At 33.1% G+C, this 12,127-nt stretch overlaps 1 protein-coding gene across 9 annotated transcripts in view; it reads right to left on the minus strand.

The window, feature by feature from the left end:
* Nucleotides 1-1,358: 1,358 nt before the first annotated feature.
* Nucleotides 1,359-12,127, minus strand: part of LOC106138504 (multiple C2 and transmembrane domain-containing protein) — a 30,479-nt gene continuing 19,710 nt past the window's right edge. For 7 of the 9 annotated variants that reach the window (XM_060951756.1, XM_060951750.1, XM_060951752.1 and 4 more), the window contains 13 exons: nt 11,281-11,432; nt 10,566-10,724; nt 9,515-9,701; nt 8,662-8,858; nt 5,322-5,535; nt 4,793-4,938; nt 4,212-4,357; nt 3,774-3,842; nt 3,152-3,228; nt 2,671-2,777; nt 2,123-2,232; nt 1,892-1,989; nt 1,359-1,698 (listed from right to left, as the gene is read on the minus strand). In XM_060951756.1, coding sequence (XP_060807739.1) covers nt 1,621-1,698; nt 1,892-1,989; nt 2,123-2,232; nt 2,671-2,777; nt 3,152-3,228; nt 3,774-3,842; nt 4,212-4,357; nt 4,793-4,938; nt 5,322-5,535; nt 8,662-8,858; nt 9,515-9,701; nt 10,566-10,724; nt 11,281-11,432 — 1,740 coding nt within the window. In that variant the 3' untranslated portion in view covers nt 1,359-1,620. The remainder of the gene's footprint in view (nt 1,699-1,891; nt 1,990-2,122; nt 2,233-2,670; nt 2,778-3,151; nt 3,229-3,773; nt 3,843-4,211; nt 4,358-4,792; nt 4,939-5,321; nt 5,536-8,661; nt 8,859-9,514; nt 9,702-10,565; nt 10,725-11,280; nt 11,433-12,127) is intronic. The other 2 variants (XM_060951755.1, XM_060951754.1) reach the window with 1 other exon arrangement.

Below are 12,127 nucleotides of genomic sequence, written 5' to 3' on the forward strand. Positions count from 1 at the left end.
AGTTTAATAAATAGGTACTCATGTAGGTATTTTATTCTGATCGGGACCGGCTTCTTTATTTCAGGAACTTATTCATTGAAGAAGCAATTGACTAGAACAGATTAACAATTTGAAAATAAAATTTCTTGGTAGTAACAAAACTTTTTTAAATAAATTTAAACTCTCAAACCTTTAAAGATTTTTTATTTACTTAATTAATTGAAGTTAATAAGAATATTTTCTTTTGTAGTACTACTTCTGCCATGTTATTTTTATGATAAACTAATTGAATGAAATTTTAACGTATTTTTAAAATAATTTTAAAGTTTTATGATAGCGTAATAAAAAATAAAAAAATTCTAGCCTTGTTCAATTTTATACCACAGTATAGGGAGTAGTTCATCTCATAAATAATTTCTATCAGAGTAATACTTTTTGCAATTATTTCTAAAGCAGTACGAATTGCGTTATTTAACCACAAAGCCGAAAACATTCACATCTACATGGAATTTGTGCTAAGTTGTAAGATTGATCAATTTTCATTAATTTCTAAATATAAAAATTGGAATGAGAAAAAGTATTTAGATGAAAAACAGATTTGGTAGATTTTTAATAACTAGATTGATAATTTTAAAATTATAGACAACCCCTACCTATATTTTAAAATTTATTTATGAGATTGGTCTCAGTCTTATTCTATTTGTGTACATTTCATTGAACCGTGGAGGAATGATGTAAATAGGTTCTAACTTTTTGTAATATTTTTACTTAAACGAACATCAAAAAATTTTTCAACGTTAAACTCAACAAATTTAACATCTGATACCAAAATGTATTAAAAATCCTATCTAAGTACCTACCTATAAATAACAATATATTTTTTATACAATTTGGGACTATAATGCTCTAAAATATAACATATTATTGCTGCATACCTCCGAATAATATGCATACCTTTTATTTCAATCAACTTGCAAGCTATTCTGATTTGATTAATAATAAGTCTGCCTAGACAAATTTTACTAACATGGGTGGACTTTGATTATTATTATAATTACTAAAGCAAGTATAAAAATATGAAATAAAAACGTTAATATTAAATCTATTTCATAAAATAAAAAGCAAGGAAGACTTTACAAAAGTAATATTTTTATATACAAAAATAATAATAACTAGATATATTTCATAAGTCCTTAAATAATTCGAATTTATAGTTCAAGATGATAGTTTTAAAAAGTCTACATGATTTACAAAAAAAGTTTTAGAGAGGTATGAGAATATTTACATCTTATTTGAATTGAACTGTCGTAATTAATATTTCGTTTAGAACATGTTGTAATTTTATACGAAAACCAAGATAAACTTTGTAACAGTTCAGTTGTTGTATAAAGACTTATTTAAATGCATTATATGCCTTTTCACCTTAAAAACAAAATTATTTTGTTTCATTTGGCTTTTATTTATATCTATTCGTGTTTACTCGCACAAATATACAACATTCGTTTAATTTTTAAATGGATATAAAATTTATTTAGACGACATTGCAGTTTGTGGGTGGTTTAAAATTATTCATTTAATTTTACTGGATGAAATTTTCGAAGCACAATATTTGATCCTTCGTTGGATCCAGTTCTTAGTCTGTTACGAAGCCTTATGTTTCTTTCTTACATCTCTTCTATGTTCGCTTGGTGGATGTGGCTTCAGTTCTCGACAGTCCAACTGAAATTATAAAAAAAATGCTTAAAATTGGTTAATATCTGGGCGATCTTCCTAAATTTTCTTAACAATTACCGCTTGCTTTTTAATTCGCCGCTAAAGTTGGAAGCTATGGCTGACTTAAACTACACATCTAATGATATAATTAAAAATAACGTACACAGACATCTGTAAAAATATCTGAAAAACTACTTACTAAAATTTCGTCGTCCGGCACCCTCGATAGTAAATCTATTACTTCGTTATTCGGTATAGTGTGTGGTCTCAAGATCTTTCTCGTAAATTTATTAATACCTAGAAAACATAATCATTGTCTTCTCACACAAATAATAGAACCTATATTATAAAATTTAAGTGTGAACATCATTTAGATAAAATACATATGAGTCACAAATATTACAAATAGAAGGAAGAAATGATATCTTACCCCATGCCATTAATAAATATCTTAAGGGTATCATGTATAAAACTAACATCGCCCCGAAACACATTATAATCGCCAAGTAGCTTAAATATGGCACTGTAAAGTTCATGAGGCTGAAAAATAATAAATTAAATTAGATTCACATCAGTACAAACATTCGTACTTATATACGTATTGCTAATAACATACAAATAAAATGCACCAAATTATCAGGATGGCTATGCAGCCGACATTAAAGTGTTTGTCAATGTTTTTTAGAGTAAACATAAAACTTAACATACCTACTAGTTGTCACTTTCATGCCGTGTTTAGAAAAATGTTGATAAAACTTATATGTCATCCTTCCTTACTCTCTAACTCTTAGGTTAACCAAAAAGAGAGACAAGATAAGACATATTGAACCCACTGATTCTTGAATCAAATATACCAACTACTTATAAATGCAACTTTTATTAATTATTTGTTTTAAATAAATTAACAATCCCAAAATAATTATGTCAGTACCATAAAAAACATGAACAATATTTTTCTTAGTACATTTTTAGTCTTACTTTTTTACAGCTTCACCAAAGGACGCTACATAGCCTATAGCATTTTGGACAGTTTGTGTGACCTCTTGTATGGCTTGTAGTCGCTCTTTTAATGATTTCTTTTCCTCCTGTTAACATGAATCATTAATTTAGGTAATAACTACCTCGTTACCTACTCATATGATAATTTTTTGTATAGGTAATGTGTTATAATAATGTTTTAACTACTCAAGGTAAAAAGCTTGTTATCCTTAAAGTTTTTATTAAAATAGGAATAGATTTATTTTCAAAATATGGTTTCGCTTATTGACGTCAACATAACTTAAGTTAGGCAACAACAGCAGTAATAAGAGTTTCTATAGTTGATTTTTTAAAGTATTCAAAAAATCGTTTATTAAGCAATTTAGAGTTAATAAAAATTGATAACTACAATCTTAGAGCGAATTATTATCAGTTCCGAAAAATCATATGAGTATTGATTGATGATAAGTTGAAGAATTACCTTATCCGCTTCATCTTCATCGTCCTCTTCTGCTAGAAGATCATCATCATCCACCGGTAGTAACAAAGGATTGCCTCCTGCAATCCAATGAATGCGAATATATTAAATAAGAAATTCTACGCCTTTTTTTACAAAGTATGTTTATTTTTTTTACACTTTTTTATGTTTTCAATCAACTAGATGAGTGCAAATCAAACAAAAATCGTTCTTACTCTATAGATATCTAAAATTCAAAAATACATCTTAACATATTGTAAGAAATCACGAAATTCTAAAAAAATTTAACTTTGCCTATAGTGAATGAGCAATGTTTAAAATTTGAGGAGCAAAAGCTTTATTGTAATATATTTAAAAACGGATGAACATATTTGTTTCGGACACTTTTTCATAGGGATTGTTTTTATACATAGTACGCCTGTCAGGTAATATGTTAGAGAAACGTAAATTCTATCACATGTGTAGAAAATTATTAATATTTCAAAATTCTATTTAAATATATTTAAATTATTATGTACAAAATCTGTAATCGATATTATTTGTTATTATCATGCAAGTTATTATTTTACATCTCATGCTGGATCAAAAAAAAAAATTGTAAATAGTTTTACAACATTCAACTTACTACCGAATATTTTCTTTATGTATTCCAATGGATTACTTTTATAATTCTTGTAGGAACGTTTTAATTGAACTAAAAAAATAAAAACAACGAAAACAATAAACCTTTATGGAATAAGATAATAATAAAGATACGGAAATAAATACAGATACGGAAAATAATACATAAAAAAGGGTACTTATTTTATAAAATTTTCATGTAGGTAATTTTTTAATGCAGTCGGAATGGTACTATAACAATTACTTTTAACTACTTTAATATATTTTTTTAACCCAACGTAAACCTTAAAATTAATGCAAAACGTAGGTATATTGTTTAAGAAGTGACCACTTTTTTCAATTAAATTTTGCTATAATTCTAGCAGACAGCTTGTCTTTACAATGTTCTTTCAATATCTTTTTACCAGCCGATTCATACATTTTCCCATAACATTGAACTTACCAGTAAGCCTGTAAATGAGCCAGTTCCTAGTAAAGAAGACGAGAAGTAGAAATGGCAACATCCACATCTCATAGTAATAGCAGAAAGCGAGCCACGCCAACAAACCGATGAACGACAGCAACTTGGATTCCCATTCGAAACAGTCTCTGAAAATAGCAAAACGTGAAATTAACTAATGTGGTGTCTCACGACGAATAAACTTATAATTTTCCGTCAATATAAAAAAAGAAAGCTATGTCACTGAATTGAGCAAATTGCTTGCGATAATGTGGATGAAGCAAAAGAACTAATGCATTCATCATGGCAAGATCGTGAAACCTTGTACTTAGATTTTTTTAATTATAATAAACACTCCTCTCATCAATTTTAACCATCAACATTTTTATAACAATATTAAAAACTATAATTAATTTCCTCTTCAGAATTTTAGTACCTATATAACTTAGTAAGACTAGCTGGGTATTTAGGTAAACTATGTCCTTCAGGACATTGTAATGTTTAGAGGATTAATGTTTATATGATCACGGAATTCGTAAAAAACTATCAAGTTAATTTATATACAAGAATAAAGAAACACTTACTGTAAAATTTTCCCTACTTCTATAAACCACATTATGATTGCCTTTAACCTCATCACATTTCTTATGAACAACTGCCTCTTGAATTTAGCCTCCTGATGCATGTATTTGGGTTCCTTGGGATTCACAGCCCGTATAGCCGCTTTTAGCTGGAAGTAAATAACATAAAATTATATTCCGAATTCTGCAAGTCAAGTACCTATTGGATTCACTAAACTATCCACACACAAATATGATGTGTATAGTCGAATGAAAATTTGAAAGTTTTTTATTTCTCTTTTTCTGTCTGAGTCTGCTTTCTAACAATTTTTTTCCACGTTGTCCAGTCTGCAACGTCCTCAGTTGTAAGACCAATTTTCAGACAATATCTGAGCTATCAATCCATCTGAGCTCAATTTAGCAGGACGGCAGTCTATGATATTTTTTGTTTTAAGAAGATCTTTCAACTGTTTGCTTTTTAAAGTTTCAGTAACTAATACTCTATTACCTACTTTTTAAAATAGTTATGTCTAGAATTTTCATTTCTACTCACAGGATTCCAAATTACATTCATCTCTAACAATATCTGGGGGTAGTTCCCTTTCGCCCTCGCTCTCATCTTCTTGTCCTTTAGAGCGTACCATCTCTTCTCTCCGTTTCTTATTGTCAATAATGGTACGATCAGCTTCCCTAAGAACTCCACTTTGTGGTCGTGGTCTTCGTCGTATACGGTAATCTCAAGATATGAACAGATGTCTTTGACTGTGCTGAAAAAATAAAATATAAACTTTATGGTTTGACTTAAAAAAAATATAGATAAAAATCGTTAAGCCTGGTTCCGTCCTCACTTTTCTGAAGAGGAGCTCCAGGGGCGCTCCTCTTCTTCCTTTGAGCCATGATCATGGATTGGGTTAGTCTGGTTTTACACAAAGCGACTCCAGTCTTTTATCTATACATATAATAAATCTGTAGAAAGGTCAATTCTGTACATTGAAAATATTGAAAAAATAAATAGCAGGGGGTGTTACTGGATCGATACCAAACACAAAAATGTGATTAAAAAAATTTTTGTCTGTCTGTCTGTATGTTCAGGCATCACGTGAAAACTAACGGTTCGATTTTGATGAAACTTGGTATAATTATACCTTATTATCCTGGGCGTAAAATAGAATACTTTTTATCCCGAAAAAATACGAAGAAAAAAAAATCTTAATTTTTCAGTTTATCCATAGACGTTGTTCTGTAGAACCGCGAACACACGTTGCGTTACCCGCAGTGGATTTAGCGCCGTAACCTGTAGCGCCTAAAGTCGGCTTTGGCTTGAACCGTTTGCTGCACAAGCAGGCCGCTACTAATTACTATGAAAAAAATACTACATAGCTACATTAATTCCCATCAAGCTGAAAATGAGTATAATTATTTAAAACACAATCAAAAGCATTATTTCGAAATTCCCCATGATTCCGGTTTAAGGAAAAAAATTTACTCACGGTCAAAGGTAAAAAATGGGTGTATAGCAATTTTCTTTAAAACGGTAAGTTTTTCAAATCGGAAAATTACCTCAGACATAAATTGTAGATCATAAAGTTATCTATAAAAAAGGTATCAAAATTTTTTTTCAACAAAGCTACCGTTTCTGTGATATAACGGTGCAAAAAGTTGCAAGCGTCATAATATGCATCCGTTTCCTTGCCACCTCTGAGGTAGTGTACTATTAGCGCGTTTTTTTTTAACATTTTTATTATTAAACTTGAAAAAGTCTGAAATAGGTTAGAATAAACACGTGTTTTCACTACGCAGTGGCACTCAAGACTAACTTTCGCATTTATTATTTAAAAAAATAGAATAACCCTAAGTGAAGAAAATCATCTTAGGACAATAATAGAGATTACAATTATCAAATTCAATGCAATAATCAAATTAAAACTAAAACTACTTATAAAAAGAAAGAAAAAAGATGACTACAAACTAAAATTTAATTTATAAATTGTACAGTCCTTGCATAGCATCAACATGCGGGAATGTGCCCAGAAGGCTGGCAGCATTGCCAATTCGAATGGCAAAGCTGATTCTCTGAGCCAGATAATTTCCAGCCCTCCGGTCAAGAGATACCTCAATTAGCTTTTTCGACAATTGTCGGAAAAGCTGATGGGCAGATAGGCCCCCCGGTCCCAGAGTTTCTACCCCAAAAGGTTCAAAAGTATAGATATTACCGATAACTACATACAAACATACATACATAAAATCACGCCTCTTTCCCAGAAGGGTAGGCAAAGACTACCTCTTTCCACTTGCCACGATCCCTGCATACTTCCTTTGCTTCATCTACATTCATAACTCTCTTCATGCAAGCTCGGCGGTTTCGGGTACTTTTGACCTGACCCTTTACCAGGACGTCCTTAATTTGATCAAGATATGTTCGTCTAGGTCTTCCCACCCCGACCTTTCCCTCCACACTCTCCATGTATATCTGCTTAGTCAACCTGTTTTCATTCATCCCCTCCACATGACCGAACCATCTCAACATACCCTTTTCTATTCCTGTAACTACATCTTCTTTTACATCACTACATTCCCTTATCACGCTGTTCCTTATCCGGTCACTCAATTTCACACCCAACATACTCCTTAACGCTCTCATTTCCACTGCATTTATTCTGCTTTCGTGCTTCTTTTGCCATACCCAACTTTCACTCCCATACATTAATGTCGGGACCAACACCCTGTGCACACAAAGACTGCTCATAAAGGCATGCAAAGCTCCATTCACCATGTTCCCCGCGTTCACTCTCCTTTCAATATCACTATCACACACTTGCCATCTGATGTAAACTTTGATCCCGATAACTACATATTTGCGCCTTTTGAGGTTTTTTGCCTTATTTGAAGCAGAACGGCCTTAGATTTAGTAACCTAAAGATGAGACGGCGCAAGTGTGTCGACACAAGTAGCATCCCACACCAAAGGCCGCCCCAATCTCCAGGGTACCAAAGTCATACCATCCGGTCTCTTGGCATCATCCCGAGCCAGACCGTTTGGTTCTAAAACGGCTGGAACATGGATGGTGGCAAGAGCACGGAGGATTATATCATTTAGGGCGGCATGGCGCCCTAAACGGCCGGCACTCCTAGGGCATAAGAGGCCGTGGTGTCCATAGCCGACAACGGTATCCCCGCAAGGACAACTATTATTAAAGACTAACGGTATTTTGAATTCAAGTTAAAATTACCGACAGAACAATATTTTTACTTATATTACTGCTACATAGAGTATATACGAGACGTGCTTATGCATAATATGACGCTTGCAACTTTTTGCATCGTAATATCTCAGAAACGGTAGCTTTATTGAAAAAAAATATTGATTCCTTTTTATAGATATCTTTATGATCTACAATCTATGTCTGAGGTAATTTTCCTATAAAACTTACCGTTTTGAAGAAAATCGTGAAAATCCCATTTTCTTACCTTTGACCTTGGGTAATTTTTTTCCTTAAACCGGAATCATGGGGAATTTTGAAATAATGCTTTTGATTGTGTTTTAAACAATTATACTCATTTTCAGCTTGATGGGAATTAATGTAGCTTCATTCCTATTTTTTGGTCTAAATTGACCGGACTGAAAATAAAATGGAGAAATAAACCATCTACGCGAAGACCGACATCCGCGCGGACGGAGTCGCGGGGGAAAGCTAGTCCGTAATAATTATCAATGTTATTAATTGTTACCTCCTTCCTGCTCATCATTCACTGGTAATATTTATCAACTTAATTTCCTCATACCAGTCTATTTACTCTATCTTTCCCTATTTTCTCAAGTGTTGATTGTCAAGATAATATTATAATACTTGTCCTTATTCAAAAGTTCCCTTCACGGTAGAATCAAGTACTTACAAAGTGAATATTTTCATCCAATTCGGCGATAGCGTTTTATACTCCGTATGGGTCTGGAGCCTCGCGTTCCCCAGCTCCAGAACGCAGAACGGATCTGATTTTCCACCCAAGTCTGCTGCGGCCAGACCTTTAGCTCCATACACTTTCACACAAAGCCATCCCACACCGCTTGACTGCTCGTTTAGGTGGTACCAGGTCTATAATTTCACGAAGAAAAATATTAGAAAGATTTAGATATTTATAATATAGCTGACAACTCTGGTAGCAAATGGAGTGATCACAAAATATAATAACCTAGTGTAGAGGTGTTAAATATCACTAAAATCTTAAAATTGGTGTCAAAAACTCATCCGAATTTTGTTGAATACTAAAAGAGGAGACTGACATAATTCAATGCACATCCCGAACCACTGAGTCCATAGATTTGAAATTTGTCATATAGGTTCATGTTGTGGTCTAAGGGTGCAATAAGAGGAGATTACCTGATACTCTTACGGAAACGGAATTGAGCGGGATTTCTCGCATTACGCGTGCATACGCCGCTCACTTAGCTTTTTTCCACATGACAATACTTACATATCTACATACATACATACATATGGTCACGTCTATATCCCTTGCGGGGTTGACAGAGCCAACAGTCTTGAAAAGACTAATAGGCCACTTTCAGCTGTTTGGCTTTATGATGGAATTGAGATTCAAATAGTGACAGGTTGCTAGCCCGTCGCCTAAAAGAAGAATCCCAAGTTTATAAACCTATCCCTTAGTCGCCTTTTACGACATCCATGGGAAAGAGATGGAGTAGTCCTATTATTTTTTGTATTGGTGACGGGAACCACACGGCACTACTTACATATCTCCTTTCAATAATTTCAAGATCCCTAGGGTTTTCTCTATAGCTAGTCAGATCTGTTATAGTTTCAGATTGCGTCGTTCCACTTATTGTTAGAAGAAGGAAGATCTGTCCATTGCCATCTTCTAGCTCTTGCCAGATGCTGTGTGTCTTCTCTCTCTCCAACTTTGAAAGGTCTATTGCACACCTAAAATATGAATAATTGGCGATTGGCTTGTATTCTATCACTATCTAAATCTTAAATACAACCTCTGCGGTGCACTGGTCTCTGTGACACCGGAGGTCCCAGGTTCGAATCCCGGCCAGGGAATGATGAGAAACGAACTTTTTCTAATTATCCTGGGTCTTGGATGTTTATCAATGTATGTATTTATTATAAAAATATAGTATCGTTGAGTTAGTATCTCGTTACACAAGTTTCGAACTTACTTCGAGGCTAACAAAATCTGTGTAATTGGTCCAGTATATATTTATATTTATTTATTTAATTCCGTCAGCTCAATGTACATAGTTTCTGAGTATTTTCATTTCATGTCTGGTAGCTATAATGTAGGTAAATTAAGTATGTTTGAATCTTATTTTTGGCATTTAATACTGATTCATATTCGCCATCTTTGACCTTTTAAAATTGTATCTTAACCTTTTCGCGACCTTTAATCTCGTGGATATAATTATTACCTAAAATCATTCCTTACATCAATATAAATTTGAATCACTTTAAAAGTAAGGTCAAATTTGAGCGAAATTAAATTCAATAGATTCACGAAACCTTGTGACGAAATGTTGTGTTACTTTCTTTATTCAAGTAGAATTGCTTGCTTATTTATTTTGATTCCTTCTTAAATAGTAGGCTTACAGCTAAATAACAAAAAAGAAACGCAGAAATAGAAAGCCAATTAAACATCTATCAGAAAATAAAGAAAAACAAAAATAACGTATCCTAAACTTATGCTAAGGTGATGTACAAAAGGCAGCCTTATAGCATTAGGATGCATTTTTTCTAAGCAACCACAAGGACATCAATAGTATTAGACAAATGTGATAAATTTACCTCCCCAAAAAGTCGTCCTTAGTCTGCTTATCCTTATCCCACACAGTGACTTCCAGGATCTGCTCCTGATCATCATACAGATGAAGATCGAACTGCTCCAGCCACGACGGATGCAAAGATTTCCAAACAACCTTGCTCTTGTATTTCTCATTGCCTAACCTGAAAGGAATTTTTTAAAGTTTTCGAACACGTATTTTGTTTCGGGAGTAGAATAATAAGAACCATTTTATTTGTCACTGTAAATGTCTTATAAGACGTTTCATTTTAAAGATAGAAGTTTTGTATATTTTTTGTAATGTATAAACTTCGGATGTAACATTGGCTAGGTTCATTTCTTTCTAAAGAATTTAACAGGAATAACGCCCCGGCTAAATATTTGCCTTTAACCATGATCATGATATTATAAATGTGTATGTGTATGATACCCAATACTGGGCTTTGGATGCATATGGTTCTAAATTTTCCTAACCCTATTGTTTGCGACATTTTTGCACGCCAAACTACAATTAGAAAAGATATTATCTTTGACATGAATTAACTTCTGCTGTAATAAAAGGCTGCGTTAATTACCCTTGTTGTAATTTCTACAATGTAGATTAATATGACTAAAATTATAACGATATAGAATAATTAGTTGTAAACTAGTTACAGCACTTATGCAGTCATTAATATGTAAGAATATCAAAAAGAAAATCCTAACGACAAAGTAACTTACCTAAACTTACAATAAGGATCGCTAGACCTTGTATCTAAATCCATGGCTGGCAGATTCTTCGCTTCAACCAACACGATGGTGACCACTGAACTCCAGATTTGGGCCTTCAACCTCTTGTTCACATCACTCAGACGGGTGTTTTTCAGCAAATACTGAAAAAGGAAATTGGTATAAAGTTAATTATATAGTAAAAACAGACAAGTAAATTCGATCGCAGATAAAGGTAAAATAAGATTTAAACTAAATTTTTTTATCTACATAGGTTCTGTATTTTTTAAGGTTTAAATGCCTGTATTTAAAAAGAAAATTGTATGCGGTACAATCTAAAAATAAGAACAAAACATCGAAATAGTCACTGGAGACCAGGATGGCTTAGTCGGATTGAAATACATAACGCGATATCAATCAACTGCAAAGGTTCGAATCCTACCGCAGCCATGTACCAATGAATCTTTGAGTACCTAGTAATGAAATGGCCTTACCATTGCATTAGATATAAAGCGATCCTCTCACGGTAAGAGAAACCATCAGGAGAAAACTTGCACATTTGAACTGATCACATGCAAACGGGATCAACACCCCGGGAGGATGATGTTGAACTGAACTAAAAATAACTTCACAAATCATGATTTATCTAAATGCTAGATTCAAATCCACGGCCAAAACTAACAAATATCACAATGAGCAAACATAGATAGCTGAAACTACTATTCGCCTTACTAACATTTGTAGGTCTCTAGCTCCAAGGCCATCAAAACGTAACACCATGTTAGATAGTAAACCAAATAGCATCGTTCCCGTTAATTGCGGTTGTGAGGTTATAAATGATGAAAGTGTTAGAAGGGTC

This window comes from Amyelois transitella, chromosome 26, assembly GCF_032362555.1.
Source record: "Amyelois transitella isolate CPQ chromosome 26, ilAmyTran1.1, whole genome shotgun sequence".
NCBI classification, from domain to species: Eukaryota; Metazoa; Arthropoda; class Insecta; order Lepidoptera; family Pyralidae; genus Amyelois; species Amyelois transitella.